At 35.5% G+C, this 25,540-nt stretch overlaps 4 protein-coding genes across 5 annotated transcripts; 2 read left to right on the top strand and 2 right to left on the bottom strand.

The window, feature by feature from the left end:
• The first annotated feature begins 2,678 nt into the window (after positions 1 to 2,678).
• On the top strand, positions 2,679 to 8,833 carry LOC145556255 (glucan endo-1,3-beta-glucosidase 5-like). The gene is made up of 3 exons (XM_081617909.1): positions 2,679 to 3,531; positions 7,363 to 7,913; positions 8,001 to 8,833. The coding sequence occupies exons 1-3, from the start codon at positions 3,170 to 3,172 to the stop codon at positions 8,597 to 8,599; spliced, it is 1,512 nt and encodes a 503-aa protein (XP_081474035.1). The 5' UTR covers positions 2,679 to 3,169; the 3' UTR covers positions 8,600 to 8,833.
• Positions 8,834 to 11,174: 2,341 nt separating this feature from the next.
• Positions 11,175 to 14,711, top strand: LOC145641992 (uncharacterized). Its single transcript, XM_081693038.1, has 4 exons — positions 11,175 to 11,377; positions 12,266 to 12,726; positions 13,433 to 14,036; positions 14,250 to 14,711. Exons 1-4 carry the CDS (start codon positions 11,294 to 11,296, stop codon positions 14,709 to 14,711), a joined length of 1,611 nt encoding a protein of 536 aa, XP_081549164.1. The 5' UTR covers positions 11,175 to 11,293.
• A 227-nt stretch (positions 14,712 to 14,938) lies between these two features.
• Positions 14,939 to 18,075, bottom strand: LOC145641990 (F-box/FBD/LRR-repeat protein At1g16930-like). 2 transcript variants are annotated; one of them, XM_081693036.1, is made up of 2 exons: positions 17,573 to 18,075; positions 14,939 to 15,304 (listed from the first exon to the last, which is right to left on the bottom strand). In XM_081693036.1, the coding sequence occupies exons 1-2, from the start codon at positions 17,995 to 17,997 to the stop codon at positions 15,214 to 15,216; spliced, it is 516 nt and encodes a 171-aa protein (XP_081549162.1). In that variant the 5' UTR covers positions 17,998 to 18,075; the 3' UTR covers positions 14,939 to 15,213. The 2 variants fall into 2 exon arrangements, with proteins under 2 accessions (XP_081549162.1, XP_081549161.1); XM_081693035.1 differs by having other exon boundaries at positions 14,939 to 15,307.
• A 2,803-nt stretch (positions 18,076 to 20,878) lies between these two features.
• On the bottom strand, positions 20,879 to 22,841 carry LOC145641986 (F-box/FBD/LRR-repeat protein At1g16930-like). Its single transcript, XM_081693027.1, has one exon. It carries the CDS (start codon positions 22,661 to 22,663, stop codon positions 21,128 to 21,130), a length of 1,536 nt encoding a protein of 511 aa, XP_081549153.1. The 5' UTR covers positions 22,664 to 22,841; the 3' UTR covers positions 20,879 to 21,127.
• Positions 22,842 to 25,540: the final 2,699 nt, after the last annotated feature.

Below are 25,540 nucleotides of genomic sequence, written 5' to 3' on the forward strand. Positions count from 1 at the left end.
TCGGATCAATGTCAAGTCATTGAGTCAATTGCCGGTCGGTAAATTTATCATCCTACATTCATTGACTATCGCTTACAAATTCATAACTAACCATCGGTAAAAATTGCAAGGATCAGCATTCACATGGGTGAAATAGCTCACAATTTCTCTTTCTAATTTTAAGCAAAAATTTACCATTTGTCATCTCCTTGTTTGTCATTGGGCTTGTGTGTCGAGGCGGTCAGTGACTTGAAAGAGGGAGAAATCTAACTTCATGAGTCATCATTCACAATGGTAAGCTATTTCAAAATAGGAAAGAAAGTATTTTGGTGAGGGTTTTGAGTCACTCAGTGACAACTATAGTTACTCTAAAACGTTATCACGTTATGAGTTCGTAATATGAAAATTTTCGACAGATTAATGAGTATCAATGATTTAGTCCGTTTCTTTGATGTGGTAATATATATTTTAATACATTTTGTATATAATCTAGAATATAAATATCTAAATTATGGCCAGGTTTTTAAATAGTGTTGCATTATAGATTATCTAAAGTTGTAGGTGTATGTGAAATCAAAAGAAAATGTTCATAGAAAATTTTCTAACCAAATGGTGTTTCATTCAACTTCACTTAAGTGTTACTCCCTCCTTTTTTTAGGGCATAATTTGAAACAGTAGTTTGTAAATGAGGTTTGTTGGGGATTATAAATAATAAATACATAGTAATATTAGTATAAAATGAACAATTCCAAATAGACATGGAACATAATTAGTTAGTCTTATCTTTTATACAGTAAAATAAACCATATATGAATATGAATTTTAATTTCTAATATTAAAAAACAATTCCCTTTTCTTATCTCCCTACTTCACAAAATTAATTTGAGATAATTTGCACTTTCATAAAACACCTACAAAAACTTAAAGCAATCCAACACACCTACAAAGAAAATTATGTAAGTTAAACACGAATTTGAAAATAACATCTTAACACAAATAGTCCACTTTTATACTTAAAAAAAATTACAAGTAACTTCTTTGACAAAGTTAAATACCCCAGGTTGTTTGGTGTAATAATGTAGATTATAAAAATAGTTGTCACACTCACAAACTCTTGTATGAATGGCTAGCTATACACACATATTTTTGGATGCACTTATAATTGATTGCTTGGAATATGTACTTTACAAGTGTATCCTTAAAGAACTTTCAGGTGATGATCTTATCAATTTGTCAATTGTAACTGAAAGGTATTTGAATTAGCCACCGCATCACACCTCCAACACACATAGGGCCCTTCAACATAAAGTAAACTCATCTCACATATTAATACAATTAAATTGAACTGGTGGAATTTTAAAGGGAGTATTACATGTAATTTAGTATGGAGTAAAATAATAAAAGGTGTTGGGATTATATTTTGGAGTAGCAAGTAAATGTCAATTAGTAGTGGATAGAGTAGTTATCAAAATAATTGTTAATAATAAGTATTAGACAAAAACTTGTTGTTGAAGTACTAGTATGATAAAATTATTGAAGTAGGAAGATCATCAATAGTATAAATTGAGGAAGTATAATATATTTATATATGTAGTTAAACAAATCAAACAAGATAAAGCTTATCCTAGGAATTTCACATGAAACTTTCTCTATACTCCGGTTTTTTTTTTTTTAGGGAATTTATTTATTTATTTTGAGGGAAAGATTCTTGTTTAATACTCCGTATTAAAATTAAATTAAATTAAAAGAGCCAAAAAAAAAAAAATCCCTTCCCTTCGCTACAAACAAAGTTAGAACTAGAAGCCTCTTTATCCATTTTAATTACATGTGCAATACAGAAGTGGCAAGTGTCCCCACTACATGCCTACATATCCTCAGATTCTGTTTAATTGCTTGATTAAAGTTCTTAATTAAATATTTTCAAGGTTAATGAAGGATTAATACTATGCATATGTGTCATGTCACACGTGCATGGTTGCTGATTGAGCCTGGTCTGGTACTTGCTAGACTCAAAACTAATAGTAATTGATAATTTCCCTTTAAACTTGAAGCAAAACATTAGTAATACCTAATATGGTCCCCTTCAAGTTCTCGGAGGTCATTTCATTAACTAGGTTGTGTATTTATTCATTATATATAAGCAATATCCCTAATTAAGGTGATCTTCATTCTCCTAATTACTCGTACAATTTATGATTGGTTTAATTACAAATATATTACTAAGATTAACTAAGGGTCTGTTCTCATACAATTATTTTCAGTTTAGTTCTGTTTAGCTCTAATAAGTTCAGTTCTGTTCAGTTCAGTTCAGCTCATAATTTCCTTTTCTTATAAAATATTCATTTCAGTTTAAGTCCGCTCAGTCAATGAAAATATGCCCTAAGTAGGGATATATTACCGCGGAATCGCGGATCATAATTCAACTATTGTATTGCTCTTACGAGACGAGTATATGTAAAGGATTTTTTATTTTGGTGATTGAAATATAAAGCTACTACACAAAAGATTTACCAAAACTAGAACCTTAACCACTATGCAAAGGTAAACTTGATGTTAAAGAAAAAAAAAATATTATCTCATGTTGATTAAGACTTGAAAAATCCAACTTTTTGGTTAGGCGCACAATTATGATAACTTGCTAAGCTCAACATTCTTCCTCTGTTTCATCACTTCATTCCCCTGTCCTTCCCCTGCTTTCTCATCACTTTATTGTTGTATCAACTTTGCCTTTACTTTTCTTTGTTTTGCTCCTCTTTATATACATATACATACCACTACTTAGCTTTACTACTGCCCCCACTTCCTATTTTTCCTACAATCATTTCATCATAATAATCCATTTTCTACATAAATATTCATTCTTGATTCCTTTTTCTCTCTTTTTCCAACAATAATTCACCTTTCCCCTGTTTCTGATACCACTCATAATACTTAACCAGCAATTAATTGCCATATATTTCCATCTTCCCACAAATTTTTATTCTTTTTGTGAAAAACCCTTTTGTGGGTTTCATTAATTCCATAAAAATAAATTCCTAAGTGTTGAAATTTGAATTTCTAGAACTTCCCACAATATTTTGTAAAAAACCCCTTTTTTTATGTAATTTTGTAAGAAAAACCCAAGTGTTTCAAACTTTCAATTCTATTGGGTTAGTGAAAAAAAAGTTTTAAACTTTCCCACAAAAAAATTATGAAGAAGATGGGAGGGTGTTTATATAGTGAAGTAAGGTGCATGGTAGTTATGGTGGGGTTGATTTTAATGGTGATGGGTGTAAATGGAAATAGTATAGGGGTAAATTTGGGAACACAAGCAACACATCCATTACCAGGAAATATATTGGTTCAATTGTTAAAAGATAATGGAATTACTAAGGTGAAGTTATTTGAGCCAGATCCTTATGCTTTAAAAGCTTTGGGAAAATCAGGAATTGAGGTTATGATTGGTATTCCAAATGATTTGTTGGCTCCTTTGTCAAGTGATATGAAAGCTGCTGAAAATTGGGTTGCCAAAAATTTGTCCACTTATGTTTCTTCTCATGGAGTTAATGTCAGGTACTATTAATTATTTTTTTTACTATTGATTTTATATTATTGTTGATTTTTGTGTTTGGTAAAGATCATTAAATTTATGCCTACTGTTTGTATGTCGTAGTTGGTGAAGTTCGGGGTAATACTTAAGACCTGAGATTAAATTATGTCTACTATCCAAAAATTTGTGGCTGTCTATACAAAAGGGTACTTTGGTTAAATTAAAGGTACTGGTCAAGAGTTGATTGACTTCTGTTTCAAAAAATTTCAATCAAGAGAGAAGTTATTCTCTTCCTTTTCATTAGTTAATTCGTACAGTTTCTTCTATTTGAGCAATTCAAAAGATTTTCTTCTAGTTTGGGTTATTGCCTAATTTGCCTTATTAATTTGTTGGCTGTTGCCTTGTAGTAGAATTGTAGACATATATGTTGATAAAGCATGTATGTATATTTGCAAGCTAGACTTCTAGACTAAGTCCTAAGGGAATTATAGTTAATTAGTGTGCTAGCAATACCAACCCTCCTTTAGGTCCATACTCCCCAAAGAAGTTTGAAAATTTGAAGTTTTCGGTTTCAAATGCAAATGCTGTGCTAGCCTGCCCCCAAAACAGAAACCGAAACCACGAGGCTCGTCTGAAGAGGAGACAGGTGCACCGCCTTTCTCCACCTTCATAGCTTGCGATGTTTATACTGAAGGTTCTTCTTCTTATGAGATGAACTTAATTATTTACACATCTCCTTTTTTTGATTTTTGAAAATGAGATTTTGGAGTAACAAAGTGGCAGATGTAGGAATGAGAGTTTTACTGTGTTGTGTGTGACAGTATTAGTCTCTTTTGGTTGTTTAATAGGAAATCGTGGGCAGAAGAATGTATATCGATCATTCTGTATTCTTGGTGTTTGATGCTTGCTATAAAATTTGTTAGATTTCGGGAAAACTCCTCACCCTGGAGTGTGTACCATTGATCATAATATATAGAGTTACAATCCTATTCCTAATCTCGTTAGGAATCTAGTAAGATAAGTATATAAAATATATCAAAAATATATACAAAATATCCTAACTCTGCGACAAATATTATCGTAAACTATAATATCTATCACACCCCCGCAGTCGTAGCGGGAGGAGGACGTACGCTAAGACTAGACCTAAATTACAGAAATAATTCTCGCGGTAGGCCTTTAGTGAAAATGTCCGCAAACTGGTATCTAGTAGGAACATGGAGAACCCGAACTTGCCCCAAAGCAACCTTTTCTCGAACAAAATGAATATCCATCTCCACATGTTTGGTGCGTTGGTGTTGTACCGGGTTGCCAGAAAGGTAAATAGCACTGACATTATCACAATAAACAATAGTAGCCTGCCGTAGAGGACAATGTAACTCAAGTAAAAGATTACGAAGCCAACACGCCTCAGAGACAACATTTGCGACGCCTCGATATTCTGCTTCTGCACTCGATTTAGACAAAGTATGTTGACGCTTAGATGACCAAGACACGAGGTTGTCCCTAAGGAAACAACAATAGCCCGATGTGGAACGTCGGGTATCGGGACAACCTCCCCAGTCAGCGTCAGTGTAAGTAGTCAATCGATGAGAAGTAGTCGGATATAAATGTAAGCCGTGATCAATGGTACCCTGTACATAACGCAGAATGCGTTTCAATGCCTCATAATGAGGTTCCCGGGGATCATGCATAAATAGACACACCTGTTGTACCGCATAAGAAATATCTGCCCGGTGAAAGTGAGATACTGAAGAGCACCTGCTAAACCGCGATACAAAGTAGGATCTCGAAAAGGTGGTCCTGCATCTGCACTAAGTTTGGACTTAGTGTCAACTGGAGTAGCTGTAGGCTTACAAGAGGCCATACCTGCACGCTCTAAAATCTCATGTGCATACTTTTCCTGTGAAAGTAGCAAATAAGAGGGTTTGCGGGTCACCGCAATCCCTAAAAAATAACTCAAAGGACCCAAGTCAGTCATAGGGAACTCAGTTTGCAACTGAGATATAATTCCTGTACGCAACCTGTCAGATGAGGTAGCTAAAATAATATCATCAACATATAAGAGCAAATATGCCATATCATCACCCTGCCGGAAAGTATAAAGAGAATTGTCACTCTTGGCAATGACAAAACCCAATTTGATGAGAAAATTCGCAAAACGTTGGTACCAAGCTCTAGGAGCTTGTTTCAAACCATAGAGAGCCTTGCGTAGCCGACAAACATGAGAGGGAGCCCTCCGATCAACAAAACCCGGAGATTGATGCATATAAACAGTTTCCTGCAAATCACCATGTAAAAAAGCATTTTTGACATCTAATTGATGTATCGACCACTTTTTAGCCAAAGCTAAACTGAGAACAGTGCGAATAGTGGCCGGTTTAACTACCGGACTGAAAGTCTCATCACAATCCACACCAACTTCCTGCGACCTGCCATCACATACAAGACGAGCTTTGTGCCTTTCAAGGTCACCATTAGACTTGTATTTATGTTTAAAAAGCCACATACAATTAACAATATTCACCCCCGCAGGCCTAGGCACCAACTCCCATGTCCCTGTTTTAATTAAAGCACTATACTCATCATTCATCGCCGCATTCCAATTTTGGTCATTTAAAGCTTGTTTATATGATTTTGGAAGTGGTGATTTTTGATGAGGGGGACCCAAGGTATTGACAGACAAGTTCAAAGAATACTTTGGGTTAGGCTTGAAAATACCCCGTTTACTACGAGTAATGGGTGGGGAAGGAGGTGGAGGTCGAGTTGGTTGTATGGGTTGCAAGCCACGCAAGGGAGGGGGAGTATAGGTTGGAGTAGTGAACTGTGCATTAGAGGAAGGCCCAGAGGAAGAAGGGGAGGAGTGCGGGCCTGAAGAAGGGGATAGAGGCCCAGCAGCTCTAGAAGGTGAAATGGGCAGAGTGGGCCGCGGGTGAGCCGCGGGTGTGGAGCCCATATCGCAGCCTTGCTGCGAAGGCTGCGAAGTCCCCTTATTCACGTGAAAAGGGGGAGTAGTGGGTGTTATGGGCTGATTTAGGATAGTTGGCCCCATATGCACTTGAGGTTGGGTTTGCACTCCATGATTTGGGCTATTTGGCATGTGATGTTGCCAAAGTGGGGAGAGTAGTTGGTTAATCAATTAACCAGTAAATAGGAAAAAAATAAAATTGCGGAAACGAAGGTCCCAAATTAAAAAAATTAAAAAAACCAAGGGAAGTTGGAAAAAAAACCTGGGCTTGACAAATGCCCAGTTATAAACGGCCCAACAAACCTGGGTTCTGATACCATGTTAGATTTCGGGAAAACTCCTCACCCTGGAGTGTGTACCATTGATCATAATATATAGAGTTACAATCCTATTCCTAATCTCGTTAGGAATCTAGTAAGATAAGTATACAAAATATATCAAAAATATATACAAAATATCCTAACTCTGCGACAAATATTATCGTAAACTATAATATCTATCAAAATTGTTCCAATTATATACTGTATCTTGTTCATTTGAATAAACTAGATACTCTACGATTTACCAAGTTTGTCAAATTGTTTTGAGCTTTTGAAACCTTATACTTTGTAAAATATCAGCATGGATGCATGATCCTTTAGTGCAAGATAAGAAAGAAAGGATGTCTCTTGTGAAAAAGAGCTAATTGATGATGAGCCTGTCTTATATCGTGATCTAGAAATTTTTTTCCGTCTTCCAATTCATGAAAATTTATGGAGTAATATATCTCTCATACACACTTGAGCACTAACAAATGTTTTAAAGGTTTATGTGGTTAGAGCTCTATTCTGACTTCTAATGCTGTAGCATTGTTGTTCTTGTGTTTTTTTTTTTCATTTTCCATCAGATATGTTGCGGTTGGCAATGAACCATTTTTGAAGACATTGAATGGAACCTATGATGCCATGACACTTCCCGCGCTTCAGAACATCCAATCAGCACTAATAAAAGCTGGCCTAGCCAATCAAGTGAAGGTCACTATCCCTCTAAATGCTGATGTATATGAAACTGCATCCAATGTCCCTTCTGGTGGGGACTTTCGTTCTGACATCAGTGATCTCATGTTGAAAATCATCAAATTCTTGAATGACAATGCATGTCCTGTCACCATAAACATATATCCCTTCATAAGCCTCTACAATGACCCCAATTTCCCTGTAGACTACGCCTTCTTTGATGGATTTTCATCTCCCTTGGATGACAATGGAAAGACATATACCAATGTTTTCGATGCTAACTATGACACACTCGTTTGGTCCCTTCAGAAGAATGGATTTTCTAACATGACAATCATAGTAGGAGAGATTGGGTGGCCTACTGATGGAGACAGGAATGCTAATCCTACCAGTGCTCGGAAGTTCAATCAAGGGTTAATTACTCATCTCTCAGGAGGCAAAGGTAATATCAAGAGTATATTGTTATAACAACACTTTCATTGGATAATGTTAGTGCATGTCCATAATGTTATTTTTTTACTCGTTACAGGTACGCCTATGAGGCCCAGTGGTCCTATCGATGTTTACCTGTTTAGCCTCATCGACGAAGATAACAAAAGTATCCTACCAGGAAACTTTGAGAGGCATTGGGGGATCTTCAACTATGACGGGACCCCAAAGTACCAGCTTAACCTTGGATTGACAAAGACTGGGACTCTGATTCCAGCAAAAGGGGTAGAATATCTGGACAAAAAATGGTGTGTTTTGTCTTCCACAGCTAATATAAGTGATCCTCAAGTAGTGTCGAGTGTGAGCTATGCCTGTGGACATGCTGATTGTACGAGCCTTGGGTATGGAACGTCATGCAGTAATCTGGATGCACCAGGAAATATATCTTACGCGTTTAATATGTATTATCAGGAACAAAACCAGCAGGATAAGGCATGTCAGTTCCCTGGTGGTATCTCTGCTGTCACAACAAAAGATCCGTCTGCTGGGACATGTCGATTTATTGTTCAGATCAAGAGTGATCCAGGTGCAGGGGCAAGCAGTAGCTCAGGTTCCGGGTCTGGTTCAAGTTATGGTTCTGTAAAAGCTGCTGCTAATCTTTTATTCTTAATGTTCATAATGGTTGTTACCATTCTGTAAATTCTGGGCTGAAATACTCAAATTTTCGCTCCCTTTTTTCTGTATTTTGTTTTTCTTGATGATCAGACTGTTTTGTGAAGAATAGGTTGTACCATTCTGAAGATTGAAATGGTTTTAAGATAAATACTTCGTGTTAAGATGAAATACTTGACAATCTTTAGAATTTGGACAAAGCAATTGTGCTTGTTAACTCTTTGAAATAAGAGTACTAACTGTATAAACAAGGGAAGTATAACTGTGCTTTTGATAGATACATTGATCATATGATGGGAAACCTTAGCTTGACCAAAGTAAAGTCGTGCTTTCGATAGAATCCAATCAAAGTGTCGAGTTCTCAAGCAATTTGAGGAGCAACGAACGGAGGATGTCCTTGTAGCAATGGAGTTTCTGACATGTAGCAAGTGCTATATTATCTCTTTTTTTTTCTTCTATAAAAAGCATATAAGGTGCCAATGTTCATCTACCTAAAGCAAAGCCTATGATCTTGTTCTAATATCAAAGGCATTTTTGTTAATGTCAATTGCAAGGCACCATTGCTGCTCAAATCAATCTTCCACCATGTTACTTCGTGATTGTCTTCTTATACATAAAAGACCCCATCATTTTTCGCTCTAGAATCTTTCAGAGATTCAAGTCTCAACATACTTTTTCGCGAATGAAATAAAGTAGCAGATTATGTTGCATCTCTCGGTTTTTCTTCTCCGACTCAAGATATCGACCTTATAATTGATAATAAATTTTCTGATTATAATTTCTTAGATAACCACACATTCTTATGAGAAGATATTCCTAATTTTCTCCATGTATCTCCACATACCCACATTTGATGAAATTCGAACACTAAACCTCTAGGACCTAAGATAAGTCTCATACCCTTGTTTTAAATACATAGTTGTTGTATTGCTTTACTAATAATTTGTAAAACAAGGCATATACATTATTATAATACTTATGCCTTAGATCGATTACCTTTCACCGCTCTCTTAATGTTGCAACAATTTTCATTTTAGAAAGTTTCACAAATATTGCAACATTACTCTATTAGTCTATTTGCACATGTTTTCTCTCTATTTCTCCTTATTACATGGGTTCCTATACTCCGTATTTATTTCTCTCTATCTCTCTTTTCGCCTTAAAATCTGTGCCTCCTCTCTTTGTTTCAATTAATATAAAGGGAATGAGGAAATACTATATTAAGATTATCATCTATTCTCTGTCAATGCTTGCAATTGCTTTCTTCAAATAACATAAAAAATTTCTAGCAGGTTGCTTGATTAACGTCTTGCCAAGCAAGTCTATTGTATTACGAGTACATTTGTTTTGGTCATGGTCAGAATGGCCAGCCTACACTTATGAGTTATGAGTAATGACTTGTTAATTATCATTATTTATTAATTTATTACATAAATGGCATTAGTCAAAAGTTATACTTGCATAAATTATGGGAAACATCATACTCGTATCAAATGATGTTTAAGTAGGATTTGGGTGTTACGTATTTATTTAACTAGCCTTCTGGCCCGTTCGATGCACGAGTTCTTATTTAGGTTATTTGATATGTAGGTATGTTTTTCAATAGTTGAAACTTTTGATATGAAATACGAAGTAATTGTTTCATTGATAAAACTTAAAAGGAAAAAAAGAATGAGGGTAGAACTGTGGATAAATATAAAGGAATTTAGATACGTATATATACATGAAGATTGTAGGGTATGAAATGACATATTGGTTTAAGTTATATTTTAAGTCTATTAGTTGAAAAGACAATTTTTATATAATTCAATTCATATGTTTATGTGATGTATATCAATTGGTTCAACTTTATTTTATTATGATGGAAATGAAACACTTTATTTTCTTAATTGTATTTGCAAGTTATAGAATGTATAAAGACTTAAACAAAAAAATCAAAAGGGGTGACATGTGTCATATGTGGTAGTGAGTAACTTGTGATGACATGTGTCATATGAAAAATTATGGTTTGTGTTTTTAAATACTAAGTATAGATTAGTGGAATTTTTTCGTCAAATATTATTGGAATTTCTAAAATCATATGCTAGCAACATGATTTGATACGTAGATTAATGTGATAGAGAGTAAATTATATTATTGAGTAGCAAGATTAATCACAAAGAAAAATAACTTCGCCACGTGTAGTCCCTCGACTTTGTCCACGTATACATGTATATGCTGGAAAAAAATCTACATAATGCAAATTCAACTTATAATTAAGCTGGTAAACTTATAATATTAATTTTCTTTCAAAAAAAAAAAAAAAAAAAAAAAACTTCCTGATATTAATCTAACCTAGTGTCAAACATCAACAATTTTTTTTATTTATATTTTTGGTGTAATCAGCACATTTCATATTTTATACTTCGTATTATATATGATGATTGATCTTTGCAAGTCACAACCGTCCAAAAGTCAAAAAATTAAAATGGTTGATTACGAAATATGCAATGACTAATTCGAAGGAACGAAGCAAGCTTAAAATATTCTTCAAAAAAAAAAAAAAAAAAAAAAAAAAAGCAAGCTTAAAATAATACGTAATGGTAGTAGTCATAGTGCTTAACGTAGTAATTAAAAATAAGTTTGATCATTATTTCATGTCTAGTATAAAATTGAGGCAGGGACATTATCTAATTAATTCCATATGATTTCATAACTAAACTTGTTTAATTTGATTTGAAAATGGCAAGACGATTAAGCATTTCTTCTATCCTCCTCCTACCTATTGCGTTTTTATGGATTCTTGTCACTGTAAATTCTTCCCTAGTAAGTTCATTCTAATTATTTTTCTTCTATTACTTTTTATGTTTTCTTTTCTTTATTTCTTCTATATATATTGCCTAAAATTTAATTTTTGAAAGCACTCCTTCTATAAGAAAATGTGAATCTACATAAGAAATTAAAAACAAAATTTGGAGTGGTGATCTGAAGGGTGAAAATAAGGGTATTTTCTTGTACATGTGTCAATATAACTACGTGTTTTGGATATTTCTTAGTTAAATGTACGGACTAACTAGATTATAACTAGATCTATATACACGCAATGCATACTTTAGATTTTAAATTTATATACACCAACAATATTAGAAGAGTTTGTAAAAACTCAGAGCGGTTTTGTTATTTTAGGTGCACATTACTACTACATCACCCCCTTTACGTAGAGATAAACGTGGGTTGGTTGAGATTTGTCCCTTAACTATCTGCCCAATTATGATGGGATGGATGAAATTTTGGCAAGTGATGAGTTGGGGAAGAAGATAGTTGCATCCATTTGACTTTTACGATTGTCCATGCACAAATTTGATTATTTTAATATGGGATATGATAGTTGCTAATTAGTAAAATTACATAACTTTGACATATTGAAGATTTTCACTTTAATTATAACTTAATCTTTTGATCAAAACTTGTTTGTACTATTTCTTTTTGTTGTATTTGTTAATTGATCATCTAAGATATATTTAAACAACCATTAAAACCACTAAACTTTTTTTATTCGGTATATAGCCTAATTTATTTATTTTTTAATTAAAATTGAAATATTATCTAAGATGAAGAGAATATTAAAGGGCAAAGAGTGTATGTATCATGACATTATTCTTCCTGTACAAACATAATCATATCATCATGCTTGTTAATTCTTGATTATGATAGGAAAATTGGCCAAATCATGGAGGTGACCTACAAAACATGAGATATGCTTCAAAAGAGACCAAGATTAATCCAAAAACTGTTCAAAATATGAAACTAAAGTGGAAATTTGAGGCTCAAAATGATATAACAGCAACCCCAGCGATATATAATGGAATTTTATACTTTCCTAGTTGGGATGGCTATATATATGCAGTTAAGGCTTCTAGTGGTTCCCTAGTGTGGAAGCAGTTCATTCAAGAGCTCACCGGTATCCCTTCGACGGGCTTAATTGTTAATGTGAATGTGACCGTGGCTCGGGCAACACCTACGGTGGCTCCGGACTTGGGTTTACTTATTGTTGGCCTTTATGGACCGTGTTATGTGCTTGGTCTAAGAATCAACGATGGTTCACTGGTTTGGATGACTAAATTGGATGCTCATATTGATAGTCTTATTACCATGTCTGGGACATATTACAACAGGTATTTCGTTAAATTAAGGGCGTGTACAATTCACTTGATTATCACTTATCTGAACTTATTTTATTTTTATATGAAATTATTATACTTTATTAAAATTAATTTAAGTTGCAATTTGAACTTGAGTAATTGTTATTAGAACTTATTTTTCCAAAAAAGAACTTATATGAACTTAAATCAACTTATTAAACCTTAAATAAGTGAAAATAAGGTGAACAGAACCGACCCTAACTGTCTAAATCTAATTTATTTATTTTGTTTAATTTAGTTTTACTTTTGACATTATTCATCCACTTTACTTTGACCATCGCTACTTATTGATCCCTCGGTTATTTATTTATTTAAGTGCCCCCGTTTGACCAACACATTTGTCAATGCATATATATGACTTATCATATCTTTAGCTATTTATAACCATAAATAATAAAAAAAGTTATTTTAAAATTATGCGTTGAGACGATTGAACGATTCTAACAATTACTTACATATTCAATCTTATTTTTAAAGTACCCGTAAAAAATAAAAAAATAATAAAAAAAAAAGAGAGAGAGAAAAGAAAAAAGAGGGAGTAAGAGAGAATGTCTAAGCGAATACGTGGTACTTAACGTGTAACTTCGTAAGGAGAGTAGGTTTAATTGTAATAGTGATGGTGAGAGGCAATGAATCTATTCCTTAAGATCCTAAAATCCTTAATTTTACTCCATTTCAGGGCCTTCTACGTGGGAGTATCATCACTAGAAGAAGAAAGAAGCATAGAAGAATGTTGCCACTTTCGTGGTAGCTTTGTTAAAATAGACGCTAAAACTGGTGTCATACTTTGGAAAACGTACATGTTACCTAACAACAATGGACAACGAGGGGAGTATGCCGGGGCAGCGATTTGGGGAAGTAGTCCACCCATCGACGTACCAAGAAAACTTGTGTACATAGCCACCGGGAACCTCTACTCCGCCCCACAACGAATTAGAGACTGCTCGGAAAGAGAAAACAACCAAACATTCCCTACTAACACGACGTCGTGTGTAGAGCCTGAAAATCACTCTAATTCATTTTTGGCCTTGGATTTAGACACTGGAAGCATAAAATGGTATCACCAAATAGGTGGATATGATGTTTGGTTCTTTGCTTGTCATAATATCTCTAGTAGTCCTGATTGTCCTCCAGGGCCTAACCCTGATGCTGATTTTGGTGAGGCACCGATGTTACTTACTGTTAAGATTAACTCTACTAGGAAGGATATTGCAGTTGCTACTCAAAAAAGTGGGTTCACTTGGGCTCTCGATAGGGACACTGGGGACCTGGTTTGGAGTACGGTATAATTACTTTACTACTCTGTGATTTTTTTAAGTGTATCATTTTGACTTTTGCATTATTCGTTTATTAATCTTGTAACATGTTATTGGATTAGTCACAATATATATTTTCATGTTATTAACTTTGTTTTTATGTTTTTTTTACTACTAGAATATAAAATATATTAATGGTCAAAGTTGTGCATTGACATGTGTGTCGTCAAAATAATGTAGGAAGCTGGACCAGGAGGATTGGGAGGAGGTGGTATTTGGGGATCAGCCACAGACGGAAAAAGAGTATACACCAACATAGCCAACACCGATCAACAGAATTTCATCCTTAGTCCTTCTAACAAAAGCACTACCGCAGGTGGATGGGTGGCAATGGAAGCTTCAACTGGTAAGGTGTTATGGTCTTTAGGGAACCCTAGCAATGCCTCCACACAAGGCCCTGTCACGGTGGCTAATGGGGTGGTTTTCGCGGGATCAACCAATAATGTAACAGGACCTATTTATGCCATTGATGCAAAGGTTGGTAATATTTTATGGTCATATGATACTGGAGCTACCATCTATGGAGGTGTATCAGTGAGTGATGGATGCATTTACGTTGGTCATGGATATAAAGTAGGGTTAGGATCCTTTAATCCTGCTTTTAGCACAGGAAAATCATTGTTTTGTTTTTGTGTGGACTAAGATTAATATAATCCAAAGTATAAAGCATACAACTAACTAATGGATGTTGCTAATATTAGTCAAATATGTTGCTCTGTTGCCTCTGTATGTAAGTACATAATTCATGGATTATCTTGCCATACCTGCCCTGTTGATAGCTTCATGAATATCATGACATGTACACAACAGTATAATAAGCTCAGACTGTTTGCTAATTTAACTTCCAACTTGATGAGATCAACCCGTCATCCAAGTATAATTTTTCTTAGTATTTGCTGCTTGGGTAAATTTATAAGCTGAACAGTTAAATTCCGTAGTGGCTCGATAACACTTACAGAGGAAGCATTGTTAAGCCCAAACAAAACTATATGTATACATAGAAAACAACAGGAACTTAGAAACCAATACCTGTAAGCCCCGTACTTGAAAGCTGGCATTTGGGAATTGGGATCCAAAAGGTTGCATATATCAAGTCTATCGACCCACTTACATTTGGTATGGTATCTGTCACTTAAGGCATTACCTACCTGAAACCACAAAACCTCACAAGCAGAGGATCTCCTTGGAAGCTTGAACAATGACCTACAGAAGCGACATTATCATCCACCGTGCATCTGCTATTTCAAGTTCATCATTGGTTATAAAATCCCAGATATTCATAAGGACATCTAACTGATCTTAGCTAAGCTTTTTAAAACAATTGCATTACTCATAATTTACGCTAGCAGTCTGAGACTCTGAGGTTATCCAACTCCCTTAAGTCCTTTAATTACTATTGTCTCAAGCTTACTTATCAAACAATCTAAAAAATGAAGAAACCAGACAAGTTAATCAATAGTTATATCAGGAAAATCATGGGGTCCATTAACACGCCCAATCAAAGCTACAGACTAATAAATGGAGAAACCAGAGCAGTTGCAACTGCTGGTAGTTCAAGAAACATACCAGTCTTGAATACAGAAACTCCAGCACTGAACCTCCCTAGTAAATACTTTTCTTCTTTATAATTGGATATTAGCAAAGATCTGAGTTTGACTGTTTAAGCACAAAGAGAAGCTGCCAACTTTAGCATTCTAAACAGAAAGAAAATATACAGGTTTCCTAAACTTCCATCACAGAGGGAATACAACTTCAGCACTCTTTATGTAAAAAAAAAAAAAAAAAACCCACTCGGCCACCCCACCTTTTTTTAGTAATCTTTACTCCATATAAGATGTTAAATATCTATAGATTCTATACAGATAAAAATGTCTAGCAGTTTCTTACTTTGATCTTCTGCCGTATTTTTCTATATAGTATTTACAAATAGATCATCAGTTGTGAAGAACCCTGTTCTCATTAGTCAGCTATAAATGTTAATATATAGGGAAATGATAGTCATAAAATTAGCTTAAAACAACTTCGGAATTTAAGCTTCTTAATCTATTGATACACCAGTGAGCTTTTGGATTATTTCCTTACATTTATAGACGTACTTCAGAGCTCATACTATATACACTAAGGCATTAATAAATGAAAGATCTACCATGCATAGCCATATATAGAGAAGTAAACGAACTTGAATAAATCATATAAACTTAATAGAAAAGAGTAAAATACATTGCAAGGCTATGATACCCTGATACATATCCAGCATTTCTAGAAACATTGTTATGCCTAAACCAAAAATTACATGTAATTATGCATAAACCAAAAATCAATCAGAACTTAGTAGTCAACACTTGCAAGTCTGCAACCCATAAGCTAGAATGTTGCATTGGAAAACAAGTTGCATCTTTTAGTTATATTCACCCAAATACATTTGACATGTAAGGAATTTGCCTTGTACGGCATTACCTGATGCTGTGACTGACCTACCAGAAACCACAACCTCACACGTCGAGGAGCTCCTTGGAAGGTTTAACAATGACCTACAAAACTGGCATTCCTTCCACACTGCATACGCTTGTTCACGTTCATTTTCAACATATGCCCCATCCACTGTACAAATATGTACAAGAAGCTTTTCCAAAACAATTGCATTACTCAGAATGTATGCTAGAAGCCTGAGTTCATCATCAATGCCCTTTAGTCCCGTTATTAGTATAGTCTTTAGCTTAGTTACTATACAATCTGGAACTGGATCTGGTGCACACCAACTCCTTTTCTCCATTTTATCATCATTTAATTTTAAGCAGACCTGAAGATGCTCTAAGTTGGGAAAGCAATTTAAAGAAATGAGCAAATCCTTAAAGCAATTTGTTTTAAGACAGGTTAAATTTGAGAAGATTGGCAGATTAAAATATCTCAAAACATTGGTCCAACTATCTAGCTTCAGCTCAAGATTGGTAACACTAGATAATCCTCCAACAAACTTGGTCATCTCACGAATATAATTTTTTCGTAGTCCAGATAATGAGCCGTAATCCTGCTCATCCTCCTCTTGACCTTCTAATTCCATAAAATACCCGTCAACACTCTTCAATCCAATACACGCTTTAACTAATGTAGATGGATTCCGGAGAAAGTAATAAATTGAACTCCAATCATTAATTTTAAGGTCTTCCAATTTGGGTGCATCAATATAAACTCTAGTGTCCCGAGTACTGTCTAGCATTCTTATAGACAATGACTTCAAGTTAGAAGCAATTATATTCACAACATGACTATAAATATCTAGATTGAACACTAAATCCAAATGTTCCAAAAGTGAGGAAGACTTGATTAAAGTCTCCAAACAAAGAGGGACATCATCAAGCTGGTCTAGGGTAAGCTTGTTCAAATTAGGGAGATTAACACACAAATCTTTAATTTTGGGAAATTCAAGCAAACCCAGTAATTCCAAAGTTACCAAAGATTGAGAATTGAACAGAAAAGCGGGTAATGAAAAGGAAACATCATACCCTGCATTTACACTGATATTTTCAGCATTTCGGCTGCAAACTTGGTGTAACCATGAATCTGATTCTGATACACAAATTGCAGAAGAATTGAACCCTTCTTCCGATTCTTCGTGAGTGAGACAAAAGTGGCGGAGTTTCCGACAAGTAAGCTGGGGAAGGATGGAGTTGATTTTGGCCGTGGATTGTGGTCGATTGTAAACTTTGAGATCAACGCGGGTGACGGTGGTCCAGAGGCGGCGCCAATGGTGGGATAAGACGGAGGTGGTGGCGGCGGAATGGATTGAAAGGCGGGAGAGAATGTCGGTGAGAATGGCGTCTGGAAGTAAACTCAGCCTGTCTTCGTCTTCTTCCTCAATTGATCTTCTGGGTCGTTTTCTGGTATAGTATTTCATGATTTTGCAATCACCCCTTCTCAAATTTTCCATCACTCTCACTCTGTGTTTTCTCTTTAGGTGCCGGAGTTTACAGAAGAAGGCAAAGAAAGGAGGCTAGTCCAGTGACCAAAATTGTCCAAATCAAGTGGGATGTGGGCAACTGGGCATAAGAATATCTACCTGTTCTTTTTTACTTGACCCGTTTCTTTTATTATGCTTGTCAATCCAAAACTTTAACAGTGAATAACTTTAATTCTCCATAATTAAAAAATATAAAAGTTATCTATTATGATAATATGTTTTTTCCTTACATATTATTTACAAAACACGGTCAAAGGAGGGGTGGTGAATAGTGTAAAAGTCAAAACGGGTCAAATAAAAAAGAACGGAGGAAGTATTTGATCATGGGGTCAGGTCGGACCGGACCAAGGCTAAAAATGAACATTTCGTACCTAAGCTTTAGGTCTGGTTAGGTCCAAGTTGGGGTCGAATAAGGTGTGCTTAAGCATTTATTTAAGAGTAATTGGTCTAAGCTACACCCTTGTGCAACTATTCTACATGCAACACTAGCCCAATAAAGAAGTCAAGTTGTAAAATTCGCCCAAAACGAAAACGTGACCCAACCCAAACCATCACTTCCCAAACGCAACCCACTCCCAACCGCCATATTCTGGTTTTCATTTTTAAAAAACAAAAAAAAACCGTTTTACCTCTCATTAATTTTTCAAAAGCAAAAAAATAAAAATAAAGTCATAATAACAACAAAAAAAAATAATCAGAGAATAATGAAAAATAAAAAGGATTTTCCCAATTAAAGGTAATTTTTTATGAATATCACTGACTTTCATCGTTAATTTTTGTCCAAATTATTCGATACTCTGTTTGAATTTTTTTTCTTTTCATAATCATATTTTATGGTCATATGATACTGGAGCTACCATCTATGGAGGTGTATCAGTGAGTGATGGGTGCATTTACATTGGTCATGGATATAAAGTAGGGTTAGGGTCCTTTAATCCTGCTTTTAGCACAGGAAAATCATTGTTTTGTTTTTGTGTGGACTAAGATTAATATAATCCAAAGCTGCTCTTATATTGTAACATTGTCATGTAATAATATCAACATAATATAAAGCATACAACTAACAAATGGATGTTAATAAATTATAGTCATATATGTTGCCTCTGTATGTACGTACACAATACATGGATTATCTTGCCATACCTGCCTGTTGATAGCTTCATGAATATCATGCACGTACACAACAGTATAATAAGCTCGGGCTGTTTACTAATTTAACTTCCAACTTAGATGAGATCAAACCCGTCATCCAAGTGTAATTTTTCCTAGTGTTTGCTGCTTGAGTGTGTGTGTAAATTTATAAATTGAACCGTTGAATTCTGTAGTGGCTCGATAACACTTACGGAGGAAGCATTCTTAAGCCAATACCTGTAAGCCCCGTACTTGAAAGCTGGCATTTGTGATACAAAAAGTTGCATGCATCAAGTCTATCAACCCACTTATACTTGGCATGGTATCCGTTACTTAAGGCATTACCTGACGCTGTGACAGACCTACCTGAAACCACAAAACCTCACAAGCAGAGGTTCTCCTTGAAAGCTTAAACAATGACCTACAAAAGCGACATTTTCATCCACCGTGCATATGCTGTTTCAAGTTCATTATTAGTAAAATCCCAGACATTCATAAGGACATCTAACTGATCTTAGCTAAAATTTTTAAAACAATTGCATTACACATAATGTACGCTAGCAGGCTGAGACACTGAGGTTATCACCAATCCCCTTAAGTCCCTTTATTGCTATTGTCTCAAGCTTACTTATCAAACAATCTGGTGCAAGATTAGGAGCACACCAATTTCTCTGCTCAATAGTTATATCAAGAAATCATGAGGTCCATTAACAGGCCCAATCAAAGCTACAGACTAGTAAATGGAGAAGACAGAGCAGATGCAACTGCTGGTAGTTCAAGAAACATACCAGTCCCAGCACTGAACCTCCCTAGTAAATAGTTTTCTTCTTTATAATTGGATATTATCATACTAGCCAGTGATGGTTCGGTTAACAATCTTCACATCATACTTATGGCGATTTGGCAATGATTCAGAGTATGAGAATGGCACAAATGAATGAGGCTCTGGTTATTCCTAATTGTGCAGATATGCAATAATGTGCTTAGCAAAGCTTAGTATTAAACTAACTGAACATTTTTCTGAAGATGTGCTGTATATACCTAACTTCTAACTTCTTCACCTGCAATTTAGTTTCCACAAGGAAGTAGACTGAACAATTTTTCTGAAGAGGTGCTGTATCATGGTCATATTTGATCCCTAGTACCTTATTTTAATATCTACTGACCATTCTACATTGTATTTAACATAAACAAATAGAAAAATAAATAATAAAGTAGAAAGAAGTTGAGTTTGACTGTTTTAAGCACAAAGAGAAGCTGCCTAACTATAGCATTCTATACAGAAAGGGAATATACAGGTTTCCTAGACTCCCATCACCAGTAAATTCAGCTTCAGCATTGTCCTCTCCTCAGAAACCGTCATGTATAAAAAAAAATCCCCACCCCATATAAGATGTCAAATATCTATAGATTCTATACAGATAAACATATCTAGCAGTTTCTTACTTTGATCTTCTGCCATACTTTTCTATTTAATATTTACAAATAGATCACAAGTTGTGAAGAACCCTGTTCTCATTAGTCAGCTATACATGTTGATGTATAGGGAAAGATAGTCATAAAATCAGCTTAGAACAGCTTCGGAATTTAAGCTTCTTAATCTATTGATACACTAGTGAGCCTTTGGATTATCTCCTTACATTTATAGACGTACTTCAGAGCTCATACTACATACACTAAGGCATTAATAAATGAAAGATTTACCGTACATAGCCATATATAGAGAAGTAAACGAACTTGAATATATCATATAAACTTTATAGGAAAGAGTAAAATACATTGCAAGGCTACGATACCCTGATACATATCCAGCATTTCTAGAAACATTTTTATGCCTAAACCAAAATTACATGTAATTATGCATAAACCAAAAATCAATCAGAACTTAGTAGTCAATAGTCATACACTCATACCTGCAAGTCTGCAACCCATCAGCTAGAATGTTGCATTGGAAAACAAGTTGCATCTGTCAGGTATATTTACCCAAATAAATTCGACTTGTAAGGAATTCGCCTTGTACGGGATTACCTGATGCTGCGACTAACCTACCAGAAACCACAACCTCACACGTCGAGGAGCTCCTTGGAAGGTTTAACAATGACCTACATAACTGACATTCCTTCCACACTGCATATGCTTTATCACGTTCATTTTCAACATATGCCCCATCCACTGTACTAAAATCTACAAGAAGCTTTTTCAAAACAATTGCATTACTCAGAATGTATGCTAGAAGCCTGAGGTCATCATCAATGCCCTTTAATCCACTTATGTGTATAGTCTCGAGCTTACTTACTAAGCAATCTGGAATAAAATCCGGTGCACACCATCTCCTTTGCTCCATTTTATCATCAAGTAACCATAAGTCGACCTCAAGATGCTCTAAGTTGGGAAAATAATTCAAAGAAATCAGCAAATCCTTAAAGCAATTTGTTTGAAGCCAGGTTAAATTTGAAAATATCGGCAGATTCAGACAATTAAAGTATCTCAAAATATTGGTCCAACTCTCTAGCTTCAGCTCAAGTTTGCTAACACTAGATAATCCTCCGAAAAACTTGGTCATCTGGCAAATATATTCTTTTCGTGGTCCAGATAATGAGCCGTAATCCTGCTCACCATCCAATTCCAGCCCATCATACCCCCCATCATTCTCCAACTGAATACTGGCCTTGACTAATGTAGATGGATTCTGAAGAAAGTAGTAGATTGAACTCCAATCTTGAATTTTGAGCTTTGCCAATTTAGGAGCATCAATATATACTCTAGTTTTCCGGGTATTGTTTAGCATACTTAAATTACTTATAGACAATGACTTCAAGTTAGAAGCAATTATATTCACAACATGACTAGACAAATCTAGATCAAAGACTAAATCCAAATGTTCCAAAAGTGAGCAAGACTTAATTAAATTCTCCAAACAAAGAGGGAAATTATCAAGCTCGTCTAGGGTAAGCTTGTTCAAATTAGGGAGATTAACACACACATCTTTAATTTTGGGCAATTTAAGCACACCCAGTATTGTCAAAGTTACTAAAGATTGAGAATTGAACAGAAAAGCGGGTAATAACAAGGGAACATCATACTCTGCATTTACACTGATGTTTTCCACATTTCGGCTGAAAACTTGGTGGAACCATGATTCTAATTCTGATACACAAATTGCAGAAGGATTGGACCCCTCTTCCAGATCTTCGAGAGTGAGACCAAAGTGTCGGAGTTTCCGACAAGTAAGCTGGCCAAGGATGTAGCTGATTTTGGCCGTGGAATCTGACTGATTGCAAACATAGAGATCAACGCGGGTCACGCCAGTCCAAAGGCGGCGCCAATGGTGGGATAAGACGGAGGTCTTGGCGGCGGTATCAATGGAGAGGCGAGAAAGGATGTCGGTGAGAATGGCGTCTGGAAGTGAACTCAATCTGTCTTCTTCTTCCTCAATTGATCTTCTGGGTCGTTTTCTGGAATAATATTTCATGATTTTGCAATCCCCCATTCTCAATTTCTCCATCAATCTCACTCCTCACTCTTCACTCTTCCTCAATTGATCTTCTGGGTCGTTTACAGAAGAACGCTAAAGATTAGGGATGTTAGAGTTTGGTCCAAAACACACCAAACGGCAAGTCAGTCTCTAAATTAGAGATTGAATTGAAATTAGTCTCTATTTTCGTGATGTGAACTTATCTGAACATTTTTTTTTTCTTTTTTTATCGAAAAGCCCACTGAGGGGAACTCAATTAGATAAATCAGCCAAAGCTACATCAAGAACAAACGACGGGATACCGTCTGACCACAAACGTTGCCCTACTTCCCAAGGCTGAAAGTGAGAAATAGAATGAGCTAGCTTATTCCCTCCCCTTTTAACAAAAGACCAACTAACACTATCAAAACCATTACATAATCCATAGATATCTTCAATAATGAGGCCAAAGTCACTAGCATCCACAGCATGACTCTTCAGTGCTTGAATAACTTGCTGGCAATCACTTTCCACAATCACACTCCGCACTCCCAACTTCGCAGCCATCTGTAAGCCCCAAACAACAGCCTTCGCTTCCGCAATTCGCACTTCCCACCTCTCTTTCCCCTGCACAACCCCCGCAGCCAAGACAGTGCCATCACAGTTTCGAACAGCAGCACCCAGCCCATGCCCCAGCTCACCCATGAAACCCGCATCCACATTCACCTTAACTCCATTCCCAACCGGCTTTGCCCAAACCGCAGGGACCATACATGCCCCAACTCCAACCTGCTTTCCTCCACCCTTCCCCTCACGCACGTCCAAGACCTCCCCAACAATCTGCTGGGCATATCTCACGACCTCCCCCGCCTCTTTCACCTCACCTTCCATGATCCTAGCATTCCTCGCTCCCCAAATAGCCCAACACAAAGTAATAACATTCTCCACCTCAACCTCATCGAGCTCAAGGAAGCAAGCCTCCCACCAATCCTTCACATTGTACACCCTTAGCGAAGCAACAAAAGAGAAATTCGACTTACCCCAGATTTCCTTCGCAAATCTGCACTCCTTCAAAGCATGTAAAGTAGTATCAAAGTCTCTAAAACACAGAGAGCAGTCCGGGTCGTACTCCTTAATGCGGGATTGAATTGCACATCGAGTTGGGAGAGCATTTTGACAAGCTCTCCAAGCGAAAACCTTAACCCGAGGAAGCACATTAAGCTGCCAGATCTTCTTCCAAATCGCACAGGCATGAGTCGAAGCAACCTCTTCTCTACTCCAAGCATCACCGAACAAGGCCCAATATGCCGATTTCACAGAATATTCACCCTTTTTAATCCAAATCCCAACACAGAGAATCAGACGGCAAACGAGAACTAATGGGAATGCTACAAATTCTTTCTACCTCAAAAGGCAAAAAAACCTCAGAAAGTGAGTCCACCTTCCAACATAAGTTCTCAGAGTCAATGAAATCCCGTACCAATAACCCCTCACTCGACACCCCAACACAGAGAATCTGAACATTATTAGACCTTGTTAAAACTTATTTTAGTTGTAATTTGTACTTGGATAACCCTTAATAGAACTTATTAAACCTTAACTGAATATAAGGAGAACAGAACAGACCCTAAGAAGAGAATTTCCAATGGCAACAAATATAAAAGTGGCTTACATAAATTGACAACAAACTGTAACACTTGTTTCCAATGACAATAAACTACTTCTACAATTTGATTTCATTATAGCAACAAATAATAAGAAGAATATCTCCAATGACAACAAATAAAAATTCCGTTGTCATTAATTGAAATTAGTAAATGGCAACAAATAAAAAATACGTTATCATCTAGCAACAATAGTTTAGATGAGTTATTTCTGATGGCAACAATTCAAAAATTCATTGACTTAATTTGTTTCTAAATCAATACAAATAAAATATAAGTTGTCATAGTTTGTTGCTATATATATGGCAACAATACAAAAATATGATGTCATTTAGTAACAACTAGTAAGACAATTTGTTTTAAACAACAATAAATCAAAAACACGTAGCCATTAATTATTAAAAAGTAAAGCATAAAATGTCGCTTTTAATTAATTAGGCAATGAAAAAAATTATTTTCGTTGCTATTTAACAATATTTTAAAATTTTATTGCCAAATTTAGTTGTTAAAAAGCTTTTATTTTTTTTGCTAAAAACTTCGTTTCGACCGCACGCTAGCTAAGAAATGAAGCAAGTCCAGTCAATATCTTGATTGACCAAAATAGTCTGTTTTTCTACAACACGGTGCATTCTTTCAGTTGGTGGTAGTCTCTACAACTTCCCTTTCGAATTATTTTTTTTCAAGTTTTAGTTTTCTTCACTCGGTCCATCTCGATTTTTTCGGTTAATTTGGCAATTCTTAGTCCACAATAAAGTTCCAATTAGTTTCTTTTGGTTTTTCAGGCTCCAAAGTCAATGGCGTTATGCAATTAGTGGTCTTTATCACGACTCCATGCCTTGGTTGTTTATGGGTTTGTTTAGATGTGGTGCCTCAACTAAGGTTCATAAAGGTTTTATTTTCATGTTTGTGTGTATGTTGATAGTAGCCCTTAAGATTGTAATCTGCTCTTCGTTCAATGAACTTCTTGTTAGAAAAAAAATAAAAATAATACTAGTCTTTATCATAAAATAATTAAGGTTAAATCAGAAAAATATTCAAACACATATCAAACCGATTAAATTTTGTTTGATTTTGTTAAATATATTTTCATTATCGTCAATTGTTAATCGTGAATGTCGTATGACTTTAATTAATGAAATATGGTGTTCTTTAAAAATTCAAAACAGGTCAAACATTAACCTCACCAAAATGGTAGAATTAAGGTTTAGGATTTGTTTTGTTCACCTGAAATAAGGAGATTTGGTCTGATTTTTAATAAGGTCTG

This window comes from Chenopodium album, chromosome 8 (genome assembly GCF_948465745.1).
Source record: "Chenopodium album chromosome 8, dcCheAlbu1.1, whole genome shotgun sequence".
In the NCBI taxonomy this organism is placed as follows: Eukaryota; Viridiplantae; Streptophyta; class Magnoliopsida; order Caryophyllales; family Amaranthaceae; genus Chenopodium; species Chenopodium album.

Bases quoted from the DNA above. Each gene is read 5' to 3' on its own strand.
- LOC145556255 (XM_081617909.1), top strand. From the start codon at position 3,170: ATGAAGAAGATGGGAGGGTGTTTATATAGTGAAGTAAGGTGCATGGTA. The intron at 3,532-7,362 runs GTACTATTAATT...ATTTTCCATCAG, and splicing joins TCTCATGGAGTTAATGTCAG to ATATGTTGCGGTTGGCAATG. The intron at 7,914-8,000 runs GTAATATCAAGA...TACTCGTTACAG, and splicing joins TCATCTCTCAGGAGGCAAAG to GTACGCCTATGAGGCCCAGT.
- LOC145641992 (XM_081693038.1), top strand. From the start codon at position 11,294: ATGGCAAGACGATTAAGCATTTCTTCTATCCTCCTCCTACCTATTGCG. The intron at 11,378-12,265 runs GTAAGTTCATTC...TGATTATGATAG, and splicing joins TCACTGTAAATTCTTCCCTA to GAAAATTGGCCAAATCATGG. The intron at 12,727-13,432 runs GTATTTCGTTAA...ACTCCATTTCAG, and splicing joins TCTGGGACATATTACAACAG to GGCCTTCTACGTGGGAGTAT.
- LOC145641990 (XM_081693035.1), bottom strand. From the start codon at position 17,997: ATGGAAAATTTGAGAAGGGGTGATTGCAAAATCATGAAATACTATACC. The intron at 15,308-17,572 runs GTATGATGTTTC...AACTTGAAATAG, and splicing joins AATATCAGTGTAAATGCAGG to CAGATGCACGGTGGATGATA.
- LOC145641986 (XM_081693027.1), bottom strand. From the start codon at position 22,663: ATGGAGAAATTGAGAATGGGGGATTGCAAAATCATGAAATATTATTCC.